We start from the raw sequence: 21,470 nt of genomic DNA on the forward strand, positions 1-21,470 counted from the left end.
AAGGGTATTGTGTTCTTGTTTTGAAAAAAAATCCTTGTATTTGAGTGTTTTGTTCTTACTCTTTTCATACAGCAGCACATTTCGGTACACTTTAGAAGCCACTAAATCCCTACGTCAAAAACAAGGAGAAGGTCCAATGACCTACTTGAACAAAGGCCAGTTTTATGCTATAACTTTGACTGAGACTGGAGACAACAAATGTTTCAGACATCCCATCAGCAAAGTCAGGGTATGGCTGCTTTTTTATGAGATTGATAATATCAGTTCTCTCTTGTATGTGCATGTGTTTGTGTGCATGTTTTTTTCCATGCTGCCTCTCTGAAGCATTCTTCTTGTTAATGTAAACTCAATGCTGCCTGAAGGTTTAGAAGGCATGCAATTAAAGCAAGTTTTATTGAAAAAACAGATTTTCTGTAGAAAAATGTTTTAGACTACTAACTGCATCTCAGTTCCCATTTATTTAAAATATTTATTTAAAATATTTATTTCAATAAAAGATTTTTTCTTTTATTTCCATATGCTATTTTATTTTGAAGTATTTGAAATATTTACATGTCATTCTTCATTAAAAAAATCTTCCCATATAGCTTATAAACAATGAACAAGAACAAATGCAAGGCCACTACAATATTTACAAAAAAAAAAAAAGGGGGGGGGGAATCTACAGAAAGCAGCTAAGACAAAACAAGAGACGTAAAAGACCCCCAAACCACTAAAAATTCTTAGTTAAAACAAGCTTTATTATGTGCTTCAAAATTTGGAGAATTAAAAAAAAAGGTATGGTTCATAAGGCAATGGAAGATGTTTAAGTTTGGTGTGCAGAAAACGCTTTCAAGAGGGATCTTCCACATTGAGGCACCAGAACTGTGTTTAACATGTGATTGAATAGTAGAATTTAAAAGACTTAAGAATGATTTTTTTTGTAAGCATTCTTCCTTTAGTCCCATAAATCATCTGATTATTGTTCCATGGTTCTTCTAGAGTGTGATCATGGTTGTGTTCAGTGAAGATAAAAACCGAGACGAACAGCTGAAGCACTGGAAATACTGGCATTCCCGGCAGCACACGGCCAAACAGAGGGTTCTTGACATTGGTGAGTGAGACAGCAGGCTTGGGAGCGTCTGTGGACATTATCAGACAAGGGAAATTGGAAGTATAATCCAATGGCAATCTGAACACAATCGTGGGATTTAAAGTTATTGCGTGATAGACTACCACACACAATTTCAGGCAATGGGAAGTCAGTCTGAGCGCAATCATGGGGTTTCACATTATTGCGTGAGAAGTGATCACATGCAATTTTGGGCAATGGCAAGCTATTTTCAGGCAATGGGTAGTCAGTTCAAATGCAATTCGAATTCACGTAAATTCACTGAACTAGCAAATTCACATGAATGCATTCTGGCCCCACTTTCTTTTCATTCGAAATTAAGAGAAATTCCTTCCATGTGATAAACTCCTGTGTTCACTGGAGCCTTTCGTTGGACTGGAAATCACTAGCAGAGAAACAAGAACAACCACTTCCAAAAACAGATTTTTTTTCCCCAGGTGTAGGGATAATCAGGTAGTCCTGGACAATCCCAACTGGGTCACTTTGTGCACCAGTGCTGTAGTAGGGCAATTGTCAACCCTTTCCATACCTTCCAATATTTCACAAATTATAACTGGGAAGCATGTGGCCAAGCAACATCAGAGTGTGGTCAAGATGGCAAAAGGTATTAACGAGGAGGAAGACACTATCTAGGAGAGGCTGCATCACTTTGCTTTTGCCTGAGGCTACTGAGTTCCAATCTCTCCTCTCTTCCTGCTGATTTAATGGAGTGCAAACTATCTGTGAAAGTGTGGGAGGAGGAAAGATACACTGGGACATTTTCAAAGCAGCTGAAAAAGTGCATTGACAGGCTGAATCAGGATGGTTCCTATCAAATCAAGACAGTCAGATGGTATGTGTTTTAGAACTGGGATTTTACTTTAACATGACCTGACAACATGAGGTCCCAATTTTAAACTGCTTAATCTCATGTTTATCCTCTCTGCTCTGATACTTAATACTGTCTCTGACCCCATAAAGACAAGCCTAAATAAAGCTGCTTCGGGTCACTTTGGAGGTATGCTATTTAAATGATGCATGCGTCCTAATAGTCCGGAAGCCGTGCCAAAGCCATGATCCAGTCCTAAGGACTGGAGTGCAGCTTTAGTGCAGCTTCCAGACTCTTAGGACACATACATCATTTAAACAGCATACCTCTAAAGTGACTGGAAGCAGCTTTATTTTGGCCTGTCTGTATGGGCCTGTTTCCTACCCATTTTTCTCTCTGTTTCCTTTCTTCATCTCTTAACAACAAATACATATGTAAACAAATCAAAAGATCATGGTGATAGTGCCAGCAGTATAAACTCTGTGTAAGCCAGTTGCAGGCCCTGATCTGCCAGTTGAAAGCCCACACTTTCATTGATCTGTAGCAATCTTCATTATATAACCGAGTGTGTTTATCTGTGTTTGTAGAAAAAGAGAGAAATGAAGGATGCTTTGAAAAAGCTGAATATAAACCACAAGAGCTTGTGCTATAATGAATCTTTTACTGTTAGGACCTTATCACTTACAAAAAGAAAGTGACTAACTCTTGCCGGGATACAGTCGATTAGGGAATGAAGTCGGGAATTATCGCATGAAAAATGCCACCGGACAACTGCATTCTGGCTGCATCCTGGCTCCCAACTACACTCAGCTGGCCGATTTGCAAACACGGTAGCTTCCTGTGTTTGCAAATCAGCCAGCTGAGCATGACTGGGAGAGGGATGCAGCTGGGAGGCAGTCGCCCAGTGGATTCGGCAGCATTTTTCGTGGGATAATTCCCAACTGCATCCTGTAAGTGACTGTATCCCGGCAGGTGTAAGTGACTTTTTTTTGCCCTGCAATAATCTCCTTTGTTGTTTCAGTAGGTTTGTATTTCTGTTTTATGTAATATTAGCACCCTTCCATATCATACATTCTTCCTGCTACCTTAATCTGCCTTCAGGAAAATGACTGGTGTTCTTTACTGAAATAGGCTTAAAAGTTGGAAACACTCTGAGGAATAGGCCATCAAGCTTCCAGCCTCCCTTGTTAGCTAACCTTTCCCTCTCTTCCTTGTACACATCTCTTCTATTTCCCTTTGAAATGCTTGTCAGTTCAGCAGAATTGCACTCTTTTTTGCTTTTTCAGAGCCAAAGATCCCCAGTTGTGGTTCAGTTTCCCTAGTCTTCATGATTCTTCTCACTGTTCATGACATCCTGTTACATAGTTGAAGGATACTGTCATATCCTACCCTCCCTTTTCCCTTAGGCTGTACAAATCAAGCCTCTCCTTTCATAGTGATTCTTTTCAGTTTTTTGATCTCATCTTAACTCTTGGCTGTGGCGACCAAAGGTAGCCATGGGACTGAATCTATTGTTACTTTCAAATAGAGCACATCCCACTAAAATGAATGGGATGTATTAGTCACCACTTATATAAGTCTCGTTGGTTTTGGTGGGTCTGCTCTAGTTTGGGATGGCATTGGATTTAGCTTGTTTTTAATATGGTTTAGAATAACACAGTTATACATTTGGGAGAACATTGTGGCAGTGGTGGCTGGTGGCTCCCATGTCTGTGGAGTGGTGAATCTGCTCTGGGTTTTAACCTGAATTTCAAAGAATCTATCCAAGGTGCTGAGCTGAATTTGGAAATAGTTTTCAGGACTATGTATAGCTTCTTTTAAAGTTCGTCTTAAAACCTGGAGCAGATTATCAAAGGTCTTTGCAAGATCTTTTGATCCCACCAAATGCACAGCCATGCTTGGCGGGAACATAAGCTTCTCCTTGGCTGTCCTCAGACTCTGGAGCTCCCTTCCTAGGGAGACTGGGGTCTAAAACACACTGTGGAAATAATCCTGTTTGAGACCTCTTTAACTGCCTTGGCTCAGTTCTTGGGAATCTTGAGAATTGTAGTCTGTTGCAGCATCAGAGCTCTCTGACAGAAAAAGCTAAATATCTCACAAAGCTACAGTACCCAGGACTTTCTAGCATTGAGCTAGAGTTGTTAACGTGATCTCAAACTGGATTATTTCTGTAGTGTATTTTGGACCTAGTATGGCTTTTTATTTACTGTCTTTTCAGTGGCAGGCAAAGACATTTTTATTTCAGAAAGCTCTGGGGATTTGATTGTTTTACAAGAAAAGGGCTTTTAATGATGCTGTACTGCTTTTATTCTTGTTTTAAAGTTAATATTCCATAGGGTTTTAATATTGTTGTTGTCAGTTTAATATTATTTTTGATCTCAACTTCTAGTATGTTTCTAACCATATGTGTTTTTATTGTAATCCTCTCTATTTTTTAAAGCCACCTTGAGTCCCAGTTTGGGGAGAAAAGACAGGGTATAAATAAAACTCTAGTTCTCCAGGTGTTTACAACCTCAGTTCCCAGAGTTCCTGGATGTTGGCCTTACTAGCTGGAACCTCTGGGAGGTGAAGTATAAAACATTTGAAGAATCAGTGAAAACCACTGATCTGGCCCACATTCCTGCTTGACAAGGATCTGCAATGTAGAATGCAACAATTCATCTTTGACAAATTGTTATTTGGAGGAAATCTTGGTAGGAAAATAGATAGGATAGTTGAACCTATGGGGCATTTTTGGTCTCCTAATCATAAGCTAGATATTGCTAGTTTTATGTCTTCATTGGGTCTGGATCAAATCTTGTGGCCTATAAGATACTTTTATGAAGAACTTAAGAACAACTCTGCTGGATCACACTGAAGGCCAAACTAGTTCAGCATTCTCTTCCCACAAGGCCAACTAGATGTCTATAGGATGCCCACTAGTATGGCACAAGAGCAATATCTCCCTTCTGGTTGTGTTTTCCAGAACTAGTATTGAGTGCCATAAGGCCTCTGAACTTGGAAGAAATATATAGCCATAACGTATACTAACCCACTGATGGTCCCATCCTCCATGAATTTGTATAATCTACGTTCACATATGTGCTTTCTGAAAAAAGTGTTTCTTTTTATGTTTTCCAAATATCTCGTCAGTAAGCTTCAGTGAATGATATCACATTCAAATCAAGTACGTACCATGATAATTTTTTTGGAGCAGTTGTTCACCACAGTGAGTTTCCAAGGGATTCAGATATCACAAAAAATATTGTGGAGGTTTTAAAAACAAAGCAATTTAAGCATCCCTATTCCAAAGAAATCCATGAGTAACCTATATCCTATGCCAACATGAAGAGAAATATCTCTGCTGGCAGATAAAAAATCCCATTCTCTTACCACCACTTGATTTTAAAAAGAAAGAAAGAAGAGAAAATATGAGCTGTAATCAAGGAACAATTAAATCTGCAACCATATTTACGTGACAGATATCAGTCAGATTTTGGTAGAAAATATTCACCAGCTTGTCTGTACTGTAGGCAGGATGCTGCCTGAACAAGTAAAACAATGCACTTGGAATGTCTAAAGCACTTCAGGGCACAGAGTTCTGTGGAATTTTCAAATGGGAGATTTTGCTTTTTAGAGGATGAAAGGAAGGAGATCAAAATGCTGGTCTTTCAGACTTTGTAGACCGGAATATCCAGCCCCGAGGTTATCCATATCAGGCTTACCAGCTTCTTGTGCTGTTGTCTACAAGATAAGAGAGTACTTCTATTTAGACCTCTTTTAAGACAGAAATTTGGACATCAACTAGTTGTAGTGGAAGGATTTTTAGTTTCTATGTGTGTGTTACATTTTAAATGCTTCTAACTGTTTTTAATTTAATGTTTTAATATGGTAATATATTTTTTTAAAAATTTGCTTTTATTTTTCTTACTATTGTGATTAATTTTAGTTATGTTCTTTTTTAATCTGTGTTGTAAGGTAACTTGGCTCCTGCATGAGTAGACAGGATATTAAATTTGAAAAAAATGAAAAGTCAATAAATATCATTTAAACTATAAATAACCTAATTTTAAATCCCTGGTAAAGAACTAGATTGTGCTTATAATAAGAATGATGCAGCATTTTTATCTACACAGTCACTAATCATGTGTAGTATTAAGATGATAGCTTTTCAGCAACACAGACTAGGTCGGTAGAAGATGATACTGTCAGTCACCTAACAAGGAATGGTATCACAGCCTCCTTGACAGAGTTCTGAAAAATTACTTTTTTTGGAGTACAATTCTGGGAGCTATAGTCCAAAAAGGTAACTTTTCAGATCTCTGTACCTCCTTTTATCCATGTGCGCTATGACTCATGTTGTTGGTGCCTCCTTCTCCTCCCTGATGCCCTACTGTGCTCAGGGAGGTTCTTCCATCTACCTGTCCTCTAATATCAGGTGTGTGTGTGTATGTATGAATGAGATAGAGGAGCAGAGACCAGGAGAAGGCATTTGGGGTTGCCCCTTGCTTGGTGCAATGAGTTGACTCCTTAGCATGGCATGGAGGACATGTGGAAGGCCACACATCTTTGAGCCTACATGGCTCTGTTACTTTTAGATTATAACTTCCCAGAATCCCTAGCCAACATGCCCACTGGCTGTTTTGGCTAGGGGATCTGTAGTTTCATTGAGGTAACATTTCCAGGCTTGGCTTTGCACCAGGATTAAAAGCTGGTTTGCAAATCGTGAATTCAAGCTCAGCATGATTAGCAACTAACCATAGTTGATTATGGCTGTGCAGGTGTAAAATCTGATGACTTCCCATGTTTCCCCTCACCCCACAAAGCTTTGTTTTGCCATGGCTGGGTTCTCCATAATGTTTCCCTATAACAAAAACTGTATTTCCTCCTACAGCCTAAACCTCCAGCAAACCTCCAGTTGACTAAAGGCACTTAAAATCTGATTCTGTCATGGTTAAATGAGCAGGAAGCTTGTTCACTTTATTTATTTGATTTTCTTTACTTCAGCAGTAATTTCATTGTAGCTTACAAAGCCTGTGTGACAGAGTAATCATATAAACTCCACAGCAGTGCAACTCAAATAATGTGGGATGTGACAACTTGCCTGAGCATAAGGAGAAATAATGTTTTAAAAAGCATCCATGATTTATTCTGTTTATTACAGCTGATTACAAAGAGAGCTTCAATACCATTGGGAATATTGAAGAAATTGCCTATAATGCTGTCTCCTTTACTTGGGATGTCAATGAAGAAGCAAAGGTAAGATGGCATCCTGCAGTAGACTTATTAAATCATATTCGTGCTGCACTATTAAAGAAACATCTTGAGGGGGAGAGAGGCCTGGCCTGGAAGACAAAGAGCCCTCCTCCAACCACCATCTTGAGGGGGAGAGAGGCCTTGCAATTTTTTGTATTGTGTTGCAATTTTACTGTACACCGCTATGATCATTGCGGAATAGCGGTCTATAAATAAAAACTTATTATTATTAAAGAAACATCCTTGCAAATAGGTCCTGAGACAGCTGCATGATATATATTCCATATGTATCCCATTGCAAGGCAAAAAGTTTGATGTTTGCAAGCTTGGAAAATCTGAGCACTATATAATGTGCCCTTGCTATCTGCTGGGGTTTTGTTCCAGGATCCCTTGTGGATACCAAAATCTGTGGATGCTCGTCCCATTATATACAGTGAGGTGGTAAAATGGTCTCCCTTATATAAAATGGCAACATAAAGGTTTGCTTTTTTAATTAAAAAAATTCATGCAGTACATAGCTGAATCTGTAGATAGGGAGAACCAACTGTACTATAATTTGAGGATGGTGGTGGTGTGGAGGGGCTGTTGTCATTTTGTTGTTGCTATTGATAAAAGATTGGATAGCAGACATCCCTCATGATCTACCACATAACCTAGAGACCTACCAGTGGATTCAGATATACTTTCTGCCCATCTCTGTTTTAAATTAAAGCTGAGAAATATCTACATTTCCAGTTTAACTGACATTCAGGTGAACTGTAACTTGGCAACTATTCCAAAATTATTTTTTTTGAAAGGTCACCCAAGGGTTCTCTTCCATTAGGAAGGTAGGAAACTGTTTAACATTGAGTCACACCAGTGGACCATCTGGTGGCCATGATAGTTGTCCAAAAATAAATAAATGCAATATTTGTCATTACTGCTTATAAAGATTTTGGACACCTTTCTCATTCCATTAGTTATCTTGGCTTCTGCTTCTGGTCAGGTAATAATATTCCCTAGGCACTAGGAAGGAGAAGAACAGAAAATCAACAGGCATCCTTGAAGATGTGGTTTCCATTACATCCTGTATAGAGTAAAATAAGCTCTGTAATGTAGCAAGGTGAATCTTTTAATTAATGTTTGTCATGTTCTTTGCACTGCTTGGCTCCTTTCATCTAGGAATCTTGCAATGTTTCTCATAATTATTACTACAAATTGAGAGGATTCTGTGAATGCCCATAGCTTGGAGGAAAAGGTGAACTGGCACCTTCTGCCAGGTTCATGTAAAATGCGAGTGGAAACCATAGTCCCCTTAACTTGGCAGCTTATTGTAACTGAAACCCCCTATGTGCACTGTTGGCCTTTGGGGCAGAGATAGTGGCATCACTCAGGGGCACGGGGGATACGGATCACACCAGGTGACACCCTAAAGGGGTTGAAACCACTGCTCCTCAAACACCTTCCTTTTGGCAGAAATGGGCTGTGGCATTCATCTGCTTCCCTTTTAAAATGCTTTATGGGAGTAGGGTGAGTGGGAGGAGAAAGGAGAGGCCCCAGAATTTTTTAAAATTCAAATTTCAAAATTTAAAAATTTGAAAGTTTTTTTAAATTGAAAGTTTTATTTTTTTATTCTTTTAAATTTTTCTTTTAAAACATCACATTTTAACCAAATCTTCACTATGCATATGTAAATACATTTAAGTTGTGCATATCATATTGTAATTTGAAGGTATAATTTTAATTTTGCTAGTTGTTTATGTCACCACTATTAGCATTATACTCAGTGCTATATGGGACTTACAATTTACGAGTAACATTAGTGCAAAAAAAGCATTGTTAAAGATTCTGTATGGTGTGAAACAGGAGGAGGTCAATTGGGGGTGGGTGAAACCATGAGTTACCACACTGGGTGACACCAACCCTAGGGATGCCACTGGCTGAGGTAGTTTCTCCTGAGATTTTTAGGTCAGGGGGTGAGGCCATTTTCGCTAAATCCATAAATAATGTCTTGTCACTTTCTGGTTTAGAAAAAAAAAAGCCAACAGGTCAAGGGAACTGAAAAAGTTGATTGAGGGCTCTTCTAGATTGGTCTAGAGAAGCCTGGGTTCTCCCAACATAGTTCCTTCAGTTTTGTCAGATGTTATCACCTCTATATTGATTTCTTTTAATGTTTTTTTTTGGGGGGGGGGGTTTGTAGCAATTTCTTGGTTCTGCACTAAGACTCAAAGAGGACCCTTTTTCAAATGGGAACCTTTCTGTTTCTCTGTAGTCAGCTCTGATGGCAGCTTCTTCTCCTGAGTACAGGTTACACATCAGGATAATCAAATATAGTGGTACTCCCATTTCTTTGAGAACATTTCTTGAGAACATAGTTTTTCATGGTCTCTACATTACTGTAGTCAATGAAGCAAGAACATGCAAAGTTTCTTTTGGAATTCCCTGGTGCACTCCATTATCCATCGTATACTGGGTAATTATACTTCTAAAGGAGCCCAAATGTTCCTCTGTTGGCTGCTAAAAGGTTTTGTATTAGGTTGCAAGCTATTTTTTTCCTTCCTGCATGGAAATTGTATGCCCCCTTCGTAGGGTTCTACAAATTTACTTACTACTAAGATCTCATCCAGAAAGGCAGAAAGTTCCTGGAAGTATTGAGACTTTCCAGTTCTTTTTGTTTTGATTTTACCTGCATATATCTCCAGGCTTGCATCCCAACTGTTTCTTGAAATATCCCTACTTTCTCCCTCCACTTGTGTCCCTCCTTTCTCTCCCGCTGATCATATGCCACATCTAGATTCATGCAACATTTCAGAAACTGATTTTCAGCTATTTCCACAGAGTCTTCCTTACAATTTTTCAGGCATTACTGTCAAAATGCTACAGTTTGTTAGCAATATTAAACCAGTTAAGCATTAGAATAATTTTGTTTTAGTGCTAACATTTCTCCTTCCCTTACTTGATCTCTGTCCTGGAAATGATAGCTGCATTTTGCTGGCAGTGACCATTTTAGCTAGTTCTGAAATAATACAAACAGATGGTCAAGTAGAGATACATTTCATTTTGGAAAATACTGAGTTAATTTAAACTGACCTGGAAAGCAGGGATGAAAAGTCCTTGAAAATGCCAGGAGTTCCCAGAAAATCTTTCAGGATGAAGAAAATGTCATGTGGCTTTCCAAAGTAAAATTGGTTTGTACAGGAACAAAACCTGAAACTTTGGACCTTATCACACTAGACGAATCCCGCTCAGAAATGGGATTTAAAAGTAGAAAAAACCTGCAAATGGAAGATGTTTTTCAGACAATGTTTTTTTTCCAAATAGCAATAACACGAAAATAAAGCAAATGGACAAAAATGACACCTTTTTACATTTGGGAACATCCTGAAAGTAAAAAAGGTGTTCTTTTTATCCATTTTCCATTTGCTTTATTTTCACGTTATTGCTGTTTGGTGCAAACACATCTGAAAAACATCCTGAATTTGTGTTTTTTTCTACTTTTAAAATCCCATTTCTGAGTGGGATTTATCTAATGTGATAATGCACTTTGGTGCTGAACAAATGGCCTCTGTGGAGCAGCTTGCTGTTGCCTCTTTGAACACTGGATTGGGGCCATAGCAACTGCACGTTGTGGCCCCAATCTGGCAGTTTGCTGGCACAAAAAGAAACAGCAAAATGCTGTTTCTTTTCAAGCTGGCAAAAAACCACCCTTGCTGTGGTGGCAGCACTTTTGCTGTTTCTTTGACACAGCATGTATACCCATGTTGCCTGCCTGGTCAGGTGGGCAGTGTGATGGTGGCTTGGGGTGGTGTGCGGTGTGCAGTCGCCATGCCCCCCACTCCACCCCAACAATGGCTCATAGTGCTGATCTGTTCAGCCCTTTTCAGAGATTTTCTTTCTGTTTGGAGACTATGCTGTATTTTTGTCACACTTTTAAAAATGACATTTTTAAAAAGAAAATATTATTCTTGTAGTATCCTCGCAATAATGGAAAATTAAAAGATGGAAGTTCACCTTCATTAAAAATGTTGCAAGACTTGAATTTTTAATTTTTTGTGTATGCAAATTTATTTTCTGTCTCTATTCATAATGTAGAATAATTGTTTTAGACTCACTGACATATTTCCTTAAATTTATTTTAAAAGATGTTGGCCAGCTGTTTCTTAGTGAGGCTGTATCATTAAGATCCCCCTCGCCCCGGTGTCATGCTCTGTGTTCTCATTAGGAAGTATGGGTATAACATAATTCCCACTGCATTTGTCTATTCCAAATGACCCATTTCAACCATAAATCCTAAATTCCACTAGCATGTAAACTATGGCTCCATCCAATTCTCTGATTCTACACAAAAGAATACTAATCTGGCATTAGAAATTACAGTATTCAAAACTCAGGAGGGAACACTTTACCCTGCCTGGACACTCTGCCTTTGACCTCCAAGTGGCTATTGTGAAGCAAAGAAAACTTCAAAAGGAGGAGAGAGAAAGAGAGAGGTTGCTAAAAGAGTCAGAGTGCTTTAGAAAGTTTCAGAAGACTGAATCAGGACAACAATTTCTTATCACACCAGACATGTGAATCCGCTCACTAGTGCCAGACATTTGTGTTGTCAGCAACAGTTTTGTGAATAGCTTAAGTTTATAATGTAATTGTCACTGTCAGTACTTCTGTGTTTAATTTGCCTGTGACCTCACTATCTGCAGTTCTTCACCAAACATATATGCTGCATAAACATGACTGAAATTCTGAAAAACATTTCATGAGTCTGATGAAACAAGCAAAGTTCACAAAGGTTCATTCTGTAATAAACTACTGATGTTTATGGTGTCAAAGGATTTTGTATAGTAGTTTAGTTACATGCCAAAGGAAGGTGAGGAGATAGAGGTAGCTGCAGTTTTGAGAAATCATATTCTTCTTTTTGGTGGTTCCTTTGTTAGATTTACAACAGCCACGTTTAAAATAACCCTCATAGGGATTATTTCTTTTACTTCAGTGAGCTGAATTAAGTTTGCAGTCCGGGTCAGGATGACCCAGGTTACAATGGTGTGAAGCAGAAATCCTCTAGAAACTCAAATCTTAATAATTGATCCCTACACACAAAATTGAACAAATTTAAGTACAGACTCCTTCCATAGTAGTTGCTACTATGGCCTTTTGTTGTTTGAAAAAAATACAGCCTAATGGAGGGAGGGTTGAAAACTATGGAGTTTAACTCTATTGTTTCCTTAGTCTGATTATTGGACTCTATCATATGTTTTACATAAGACTGCCTTTGAAGGATCCAATTAGTCTAAAATCTAACCCTTCTGCTAGGCTACTAGTTCAAATAGTGGAAATGTATTGCATCAGTAGTTCACAGGCTCTTGGTCTATTTCTGAGCACAATTAGAAGATCTTTCCATTAATTGTTATGTGCTTTTAAGTCAATGCTGACTTAAAGCAACCCTGTCATAAAGTTTTTTGGGGAGCAAGATTTATTCAGAGGAGGTTTTCCATTGCATTTCTCAAAAGTAAGAAAGCGTGATTTGCCCAGTCACCCAGTGGGTTTTTGTGGCTGAGAGGGGATTCAGTTCCAGGTCTGACAGAATCCTAGTCCAAAACTCAGACTCTGACTCTCATTCCATTATTGCCATGTATAAAATGGGAAATGGACATAATTTTTTGTGGGTTTTTTGGGCCATGTGTCCATGTTCTGGAAGAATTTATTCATGATGTTTTGCCTGTATCTATGGCTAACATCTTCAGAGAACGGTGGCATGAAAGTGTGTGGGGAAAATGAACATTTCATATAAACCTGCTCATCACTGAAGTCTGGAGGAATTTGCTATCTGCGGTGAAGCAGGTAGCACTATGAAGAGGGACTTTTCTCACATTTGGAATACTCTTCTCATGGAAGCTTTCCTGGAGTTGCCTTGATGGTTTGCTGGCACCAAAGAGATTTTAATTTTCTCAAGTTTATAATTGCATTCTGTGATAACTGGGTTTTGTGTTCGTATTGTATTCTGTTCTTTTTTTGTTGCTGTACTGACAATTTGTTGCTTTGGGAATTATTCTTCTTAAATAGCAGGATAAAAATATCAGTAAATAAATGAATACATGACATGTTTGTATTTTATCATGGTACGGTGTGGTGAGCATTAATGGGCCAGGTATTTTAAGAAGCATAATCTTTATAATAATAATAATTTGGGATTGCATGTAGAAGGTTGAAAAAAAGCTTCCGTTGAACTATCTGAATCAATACTGTACATCATTCTGCACTGTAATGTGATCACTACCCCATGGTTGGCACTTTGTTGGTTAGTCCCCAGTTAGTGTAGATCCATTCTATCAATAGTGGAATGGTGAGTGAACATGTAGGGTAAATCGAATTGCTTCTAGGGGACTGCTATTCTTGTCAAGACTAAAATAGAGTTAAGGCCCATATGTGCTAGAACCTTAACGTTTTTGGATTGCAGCTTCCAGAATCTCCCCACCAACATGGCTACTGTACTCCAAAAAATAACTTTTCAAGGCTGTGATATATGCAAATGATTTATCATGCTTGGAAAGTCACATGGAGAGAAACTTCATTTCTGGGCATGAGTGCATTGCCACTAACCTTCTCATTTAAAGCTAAGATTCCTGCCAGTGGAGGTTGCCTTTCCCTTGGCAAACATTTCACTACAGAGAGCTCTAATTACAGACTCTTCTAAGGGTAGTTTTTAAACTGGCTCCATTGTTCTGACAGCATTTCTCTTTTTTCTCGCACTTTTAAGATTAAAATGAATTTTGCTTGTACAAAGACTTCTTTTGCTGAAATCAAGATTCAAAACAGAATGTGCCAGAGCAGCTGCCTGAAACTGGAGGACAACTGATAGACAGTTGGAGTCCATCAGCCTATGTTGGAAGAAGCAATCTTTAAACTAGAGTTCTCACAATTTTCCTCATAGTGTGTTTTTAAGAGGACAGTGAAGGATAGTCTTTGATTTCCTAAGTGTTCAGAGCTTGGGAAGGTTTCTTTTCTGGACCGAGTCCCAGGTAGAAGTAAGACCACGGAATCCATTGCAATATGTAAATCATAGAATTACAGAATTACATTGCAAGAGATCTAGGGTCCAAAACACACTGCAGAAATAATCCAGTTTGAGGCCGCTTTAACTGCCCTGGCTCAATGCTAGGGAATTCTGGGAACAATAGTTTTGTGAGACATTTAGCCTTTAGAGAGCTCTGGTGCCACAATAAACTATAGTTCCCAGGATTCTCTAGCACTGAGCTAGGGCAGTTAAACCGGTCTCAAACTGGATTATTTCTGCAGTGTGTGTTGGACATAAATTGTCTAATTCGGCCCACTGCCAGTAAAGGAAATACACAGCTCTAGAGATCAGTCTTGGACATGCAGCATCTATTTAAAAATCTCCACCTTTTGAGGTAGTCCATCCCATTATTGACCAGCTTTTACAATCAGGACTTTATTCCTAATGTTGAGATTTCTTTCTTGTAATTTTAATCCATTAGTTCAGGTCCTACTGTCTGATGAGCAGGGGGAAAAGCCATCTGAACCTCTCAATCTCATCTTCTCCAAGATAAACGTATCCAGCTCCCTGAACTATTCCTCACAGTACTAGTTTTCTTGTACCATTTATGAACTTGGTTGCACTTCTTTGGATGCATTCCAGCTCATCTGAGATCTGATCAGAACTGTGGTGCTGTTACATCTATTGATTTGTACGCTACAGTGTCCAATTGTTAACATTAGTGAACATTCTTTGGACTTGCTGCATCAACCAGCTAAAACCAATCTAACAACAGAATCATCTAGTCCATAATTTACCAGTTTGTCTGCAATAATGTTATGGGGGACCTCATCAGAATAATTACTGAAATCATGATCCACATGATGTTGTATCCACAGTAACAAAACTAGTACTGTGAGGAATAGTTCAGGGAGCTGGATATGTTTATTTTGGAGAAGATGAGATTGAGAGGTTCAGATAGCTTTTTTCTGCTCTCCAGAGAGTATACCGCTGATCTACTGATCTTGTAACTCTTTAGAAAAAAATAGAAAAATTAATAACTTATTTTTGAGACACTAATGTTGTCTCTTAGTACCCTCAGCATTTTTCCTAACAGCTCATAGGTTGATTTTTGGATGATCTGTTCTGGAACATTTTCTAGTATTGACATCAAGCTGACTGGCTGGTAGTTGTCTATGTCCTCTTTCCTCCCCCATTTGAAGATGGAGATAACAGTTACGCACCTCCCATCTTCTGGGACCTTGCCTCCAAAAATTCTCTTAAGAATAAAGATAAGAGGTACAGCAATTTCACACAAGAGTCTCTCTTTGACATCTTTATGGTGTCATATATATGACAAGTACCAACCTGGTGTCAATACCTATTGCAGCTACAAGTTCCCTTAGTAATGTTGGGTGCAGGTGATTTAACCCTACAGAACTGAATTCATTCAAAGTAGCTAGGTGTCCCTGTTCCTTGGAAGCCTGAGTTCATTCTGAGCTTTAGCACTCTGGTATCTTCACCCAGCAAATACTGGCTATTTTTGTACTCAAAGTCGGTGATGCATCCCTTTCCCCATTTCTTATACATGCCCTTTTAAAATGTCATTTTATCTGAAGGCTCCTTAAGCACCCACCCTGGTTTCTTTAGATGTTTTTCACTTTTTCCTCACTGGAATTCTTTACTATTTTCTCCTCCCAACATAACTTAAAACTTCCATGGATCTCATTGGTTCAGGCTTGAGGAAGCAATTGGATTTAGGTCTTGGACTTCAGTTCCCAGAATCCATGAGCCAGCAAATATCACTGAGGGTTTTTCAAAGAACACTCTGGCTGTTGCCACACTGCAGAATTAATGCAGTTTGAAACCATTTTAAATGTAATGGCTCTATCCTGTGGAATCCTGGGATCTGTGGTTGTGGCACCAGAGTGCTCTGACAGTGAAAGTCAGATATGTTACAAAACTACAGGGGAGCAGAAAAAAGGAGCCCTGGTGGAAGGAGCCCTGGTGGCGCAGTGGTTAAATGCCTGTACTGCAGCCATTTATTCGAAACCACAAGGTTGCGAGTTCAAGACCAGCAAAAGGGCCCAAGCTCGACTCAGGCTTGCATCCTTCCGAGGCCGCTAAAATGAGTACCCAGACTGTTGGGGGCAAATTAGCTTACTTGCTAATTAGCTTACTTGCTGTTCACCGCTATGATCTTTGGAATAGCGGTATATAAATAAAATAAAATAAAACAAATTAAATTACAGATCCCAAAATTCCATAGCATTGGGCCATGGCCATTAAAGTGGTGTCAAACTGCATTAATTCTGTAAGTATAGATGCAGACCCAAACTCTCCTCTAATTCTGAGCCCATGCCATTATTAAGAAAGAGATCCATGGAATCGTCATAAATCAGGGAGTTGAAGGTGCACACAGACACACACATTTTGCCATATATATAGCAACAGAAAGGTTTCAAAAGGAGATGCCTGTGTGAAGCTGCTGTGTTAGACTCCATTTTCAGAGCAGGGTTAATAAGTAGTTGCCTCTCTTTTTTATGTTTATGTATAGTATTTATATTTCATTGTGAATCACCCAGTAAGAATAGATCACCTCTACTGCTTGGTTATCTTTATTAAAATGGAGATTTGGGTTTATTTCTCAATAGAAATGCAATATGCCCCTCTTCCATAGTGAGGTCATGACCAACACTTTAAATTGTGCCCAGAAATGAACTGGAGGCCAGTTAAGCTGTTTTAACAAGGGAGTTATATACTCCCTATAACTGATCCCAGTCAGCATTTTGGCTGTAGCATTTTTAATCTGCTGGAGTTTCTGAACCGTTTCCAAAGGCAGCTCCATTTAGATTACTTAGAATAGGAGCCAGAGTGATGTAGTGGTCTGAGCACTGGAGATCAGGGTTTGAATCCCCACTCAGCCATGGAAACCCATTGAGTGACCTTGGGCACATCACATTCTCTCAGCCTCAGAGGGAGGCAAAGGAAAAACCCCACTGAATAAATCTTGCTAAGAAAACCCTGTGATAGGTTCACATTAGAGTTGCATAAGTCAGAAACGACTGGAACTCACATAAGAACAACATACTTAGAAAGTACCAAGGTATCCTGCGAAGACTGAGATTGAGGATTAAATGAATTTAATTTGGTAGTATAGACAGGCAATCAGACTACCTTGGGAATTATCATTCAGGGGAGCAGATTAACAAAGTCTTCAAAGTACTTCACCAAACTGCAAATTCCTGGATTCTTTAGATTGGAGCAATGATAATTAAAATGGTATGAAACTACATCATTGTAGTTTAGGTACACCTTAAGTGTGGATCTTTCTGTTCATGTGAGAAAAAAGGAGGTGCACATCTTAAGTCAGCCCACATTGTCTTACACTTCTGGGCCTTCTACCTTCACTTTGTAGTAACATTCCCAAGTGTACTGAGTGTTAAGTAGAAAAAGGATAATAGAATTCGGCAGCTGGGAGGGGCTGCAAGGATCCAGTGAAGGACAGAGGGAGAGAATACCTACTACTACATGAGAGATATAAAGCATCTCTACATGGGTGGGAAGTTGGGGTGTGCAGAGTAGTATACCTCCATGATGTACATTATATAGTCCCATCCCTAATGTCCATGCTTACAAACCACATTAGTAAGGAGGGCACATTTGCTGTACCTATGAAGTTTCCTTCACATAAAGGTCTATGTATAACCTAGAACCCTGGTTACAAGCGTTAGAGTCAGGACAGAATGACTACTACTACTACCAATAATAATAATGAATGAATTTCTAAATCACTTTTCCCCAAGCTCAAGGTGAGGTCCAACATAGATAAAAACACCTAAAACCATTTAAACACATTGTTAACACACATAATGATAGGGCACATTAAAATAATCTAGAGCAAAATTAAAATATCCCATTTTAAAACATATTGTAACATATTACCATGTTATGTGATGAGCAATATGGCATGATTGCACTATACTCTCCAGTATTTCACAGATGAACTGTGAACAGATTCAAGTCCATGATTATGTGTGGCAGAATAATTCATTATTTTTATAGATAATTTCAGCCTCTGATGCTTCTGCAAGAGTAAGGGGACTCTACTATGGGAAGATATTGTGTGTATTTCATTCCACATTGTCAATTCTCTTAATGAAATAAGGTTTCTGTTAAAATTCAATACTGTACTTTAAAAATCTGTATTAAAACAAAAACTACAAATAAGCATAATTACCAAAACAATTCCAGTATTTGCCCGAGAGATGGGGCTCTTTAATTCTCATCTAAAATAAGATGTCTAAAACAAAGCACCCGGGTTGCAATGCATTTAGGATCTGCATTGTACACAAATGATTGAACAGGTGTCCAACTAGCTTTCACTGCAAATTGAGTTTTTATGTAGTTGCTGGGGCGTGGTGCAGGGTTGAGGAAGCTTCTTAAAGGGAAATGTAAACATTTGCTGGAGACATTGGTATTGAGCTGGAACAAAGGCGTTTACTTTGTATGGAATTTATAAGGTAACGGATGTCAAAAGAAACTATAAAAGCTGAACTTACTCTTCACAAAGCAGTTCTGTTTATTTAAAACCCTGCCCTGTGTCCAGCTTTCAGGACTGACTATATTATCTGAAAGAAACAGGAAGAAAAATAAAGGACAAAAATATAATTTTTAACGTACTTTTTTTAACTTGTAAGCTAATTTGAGTCACAAAGTGAGGAAAAGGTGGGAATAATAATAATAATAATAATAATAATAATAATAATAATAATAATATACACTTTGATTTCTTTTAAAGCCTGGAAATGAAACTCTCTAGGCTATGTTTTTAGCAAAGTCCTGCATGTTATAATTGTTTTAACATATCAACTGCTGGAAATAGAAAGGGCTAAATCCAATGTCAGTCCAAACTAGAAATTAATGGAATTTATGTTATTTGTGGTTAATAAGTCCTTTTCATGACAAGGAGCTTACCCTTGTTAGAACTAACATTGGGTTTCTCAGAGCTTACAAATATTCCTTATCTTGGCTGCAGCACTCAGTATTCCGTAGTCACTGTGGCCATGACAACTGCAAAACAGTGGTAGTACAGGTCCAAAAAAATAACTTTTGTAAACTGTGGTCTTATTATTTATCCTTTGATCAGCCTCCTTGTTAACAAGCTCCTTACTGTTCAGAGAGTTAGTTGCACAGGTTGGAACAGGTCTTTCCCAGAGCACCACCTGGTGGAGGGGAAACATGATTTGAAATGCTTGTACACTTGTTCAGTCTTCACTAATTAAGGCACCTTACAGAACAAACATCATTGGAGATATAAACATCAATATCAATCCCAATAAAAGAACATTTTTGCTTCTAAGCATTCCATGACTTCAGATGTAGTCACTAGATTACAGGGGGAAAATATTCTTCAGTTCCAATTAGGTCTTTTGAAGTTCCCTTAGTCCTCTGCTGCCTCCCCTGTCATTCCTTCTGTTGTTGTTTTTGTTGTTGTTGTTATATCACCTTTTCTCCAAAATTGGGACTCAAGGTGGTCAGAACAAAGGTGATGGGTACCAAACAGGGTAGTGGCCAAAATAGGACCACCAAAGAACAAAAAATACTTCATATTTGCAGAAATAGGGAGTGGGAACCACCAGACCATTGAGAACTGAACATGCCCAGTAGCCACAGAATGCAGAGCATTACTGACATTAGAGATTATCACACTGGCAAAGAAGATGGGAGGGGAGCAGTATGCTCCCATCAATGTCGTGCGATGATGCAATGATCGTCGCACAGTGTCATGGTTATCCCACAATTATCCCAGGAATAAAGAGGAATTCTAGCACCACTTTTTATTAACAGAAAATAATTGGGGGATAATTGCGATGTCACATGACATCGTGAGATCGCATTATGGCATGATATTGACAGGAGCATACCGCTAGGCTCCCATCTTTTTGGCTGGTGTGATAATCTCCATTGTTGAGTTGAAACTTTCATGAGCCTTAACCATTATAACCAGTGGTTGCAAATGCATGGGAGATGCAGTCCAGCAATGTACGGAGGGATGTACTCTGCCTACCCTATTGTAAAAAAACATTGGAAAAGAAAAATGGAAAGGAGTGGGAGAGTGGGATGCCCTGCTAGGACAGAAATACTTACTGGCAGGAACACTGAACAGTCTTTTAGAAGGTATATGGGAAGATTTTGTTGCAAATCTTAGGGTTTGTCTATGTGGATGATTTATTCCGAATTCCTCCTGGATTCACTATGTCCTGTTTATACAATACAGGGCCAAAACCCCCAGTCAGGTCTGGACTGTCTTCATGAGGTCCACACCTGATTTGGGGCTTCCTCCCCTAACCTGCATTTAAGTAATTCACCTTTTGTTGTGAATTTTCTGCTCTTTGCAGTGATGACAGCAGGTGCCTTTTTAGTCACAGTCCCTGTGAGCAGCCCATTGCTGTGGGTGCAAGTCACTCTGAGATCAGAACAAGGTGCTCTGTGCCAATAGCATGGATGGATGCCTCGTTCTGTCCTCAATAGTGGCACTGGGCAATGAATGAGGGCTGTCTGAGAGCTGAAAACTCACAGCAAAAGAGAGTATTTGGGGTTAAGAGATGCATTTGGGGCCAGAACAGGGACGTAGCTAGGATTTTAGGAAGGGGGGGTCCAGACTAAGTGCCACCATTATAATGGGGCTTGGGTGCAGCGGCGCAGCAGCACACACCATTCATTTTTCTAATGGAAGGGGGGGTCCGGACCTCAAGAAACCCCCCCTTTGGCTACGTCCCTGGCCAGAATACTCCAGGGCAGCCCAGAGTACTCTGACAAGTGTAGGCCTGCCCTTAGTTGTAATTTAATATTTCTACTTCAGTCTTATAAAGTTCCAATGTATTCAGTGAAGCTTGTTTTGTAATAAGTGTTTTAGGGGCTGCAGAGTGCATATATGTATTGCTCCTCCATTACCCTTTACCATACCCCTTGTACATAATTGCATTTCCCAAAGTGCAAGATTAATGCAAAGCAAGGTAAAGTATAAGATAGGTCCCTAGATGATAAAGGACCTTTAAATAAACAAAAGGCTGCATTTCATTCCCCCCCCTCATTTTTAGAGAAGTGCACTTTTATGTGTAAAGCTGTGGGATCTCTTAAACTTGACATAATTTTGGAACTCAACATTTCTTAATCCAGCACTGAGCATGATTCTGCATAGATCTTCCAGAGACTATTTTAGAGCATGTACTTCTGAATGGGAAGGTCTTTTAGGGTGGACAAACATCCATTAAATAAAGAAACAATGTTGTTCTACTCATTGTCTCTGGGCTTCTCAAGGACATCAGTTTGGCAATTGTGTGAAC

General features: G+C 39.0%; 1 protein-coding gene across 1 annotated transcript in view; it reads left to right on the top strand.

Moving 5' to 3' along the window:
- GRHL2 (grainyhead like transcription factor 2) overlaps positions 1-21,470 on the top strand; it is a 115,014-nt gene that overhangs the window by 35,681 nt on the left and 57,863 nt on the right. The window contains exons 6-8 of the mRNA XM_042465969.1: positions 73-229; positions 982-1,093; positions 7,063-7,157. Of these exons, the coding sequence (XP_042321903.1) occupies positions 73-229; positions 982-1,093; positions 7,063-7,157 (364 nt within the window). The remainder of the gene's footprint in view (positions 1-72; positions 230-981; positions 1,094-7,062; positions 7,158-21,470) is intronic.

This window comes from Sceloporus undulatus, chromosome 4 (assembly GCF_019175285.1).
Source record: "Sceloporus undulatus isolate JIND9_A2432 ecotype Alabama chromosome 4, SceUnd_v1.1, whole genome shotgun sequence".
Classification (NCBI taxonomy): Eukaryota; Metazoa; Chordata; class Lepidosauria; order Squamata; family Phrynosomatidae; genus Sceloporus; species Sceloporus undulatus.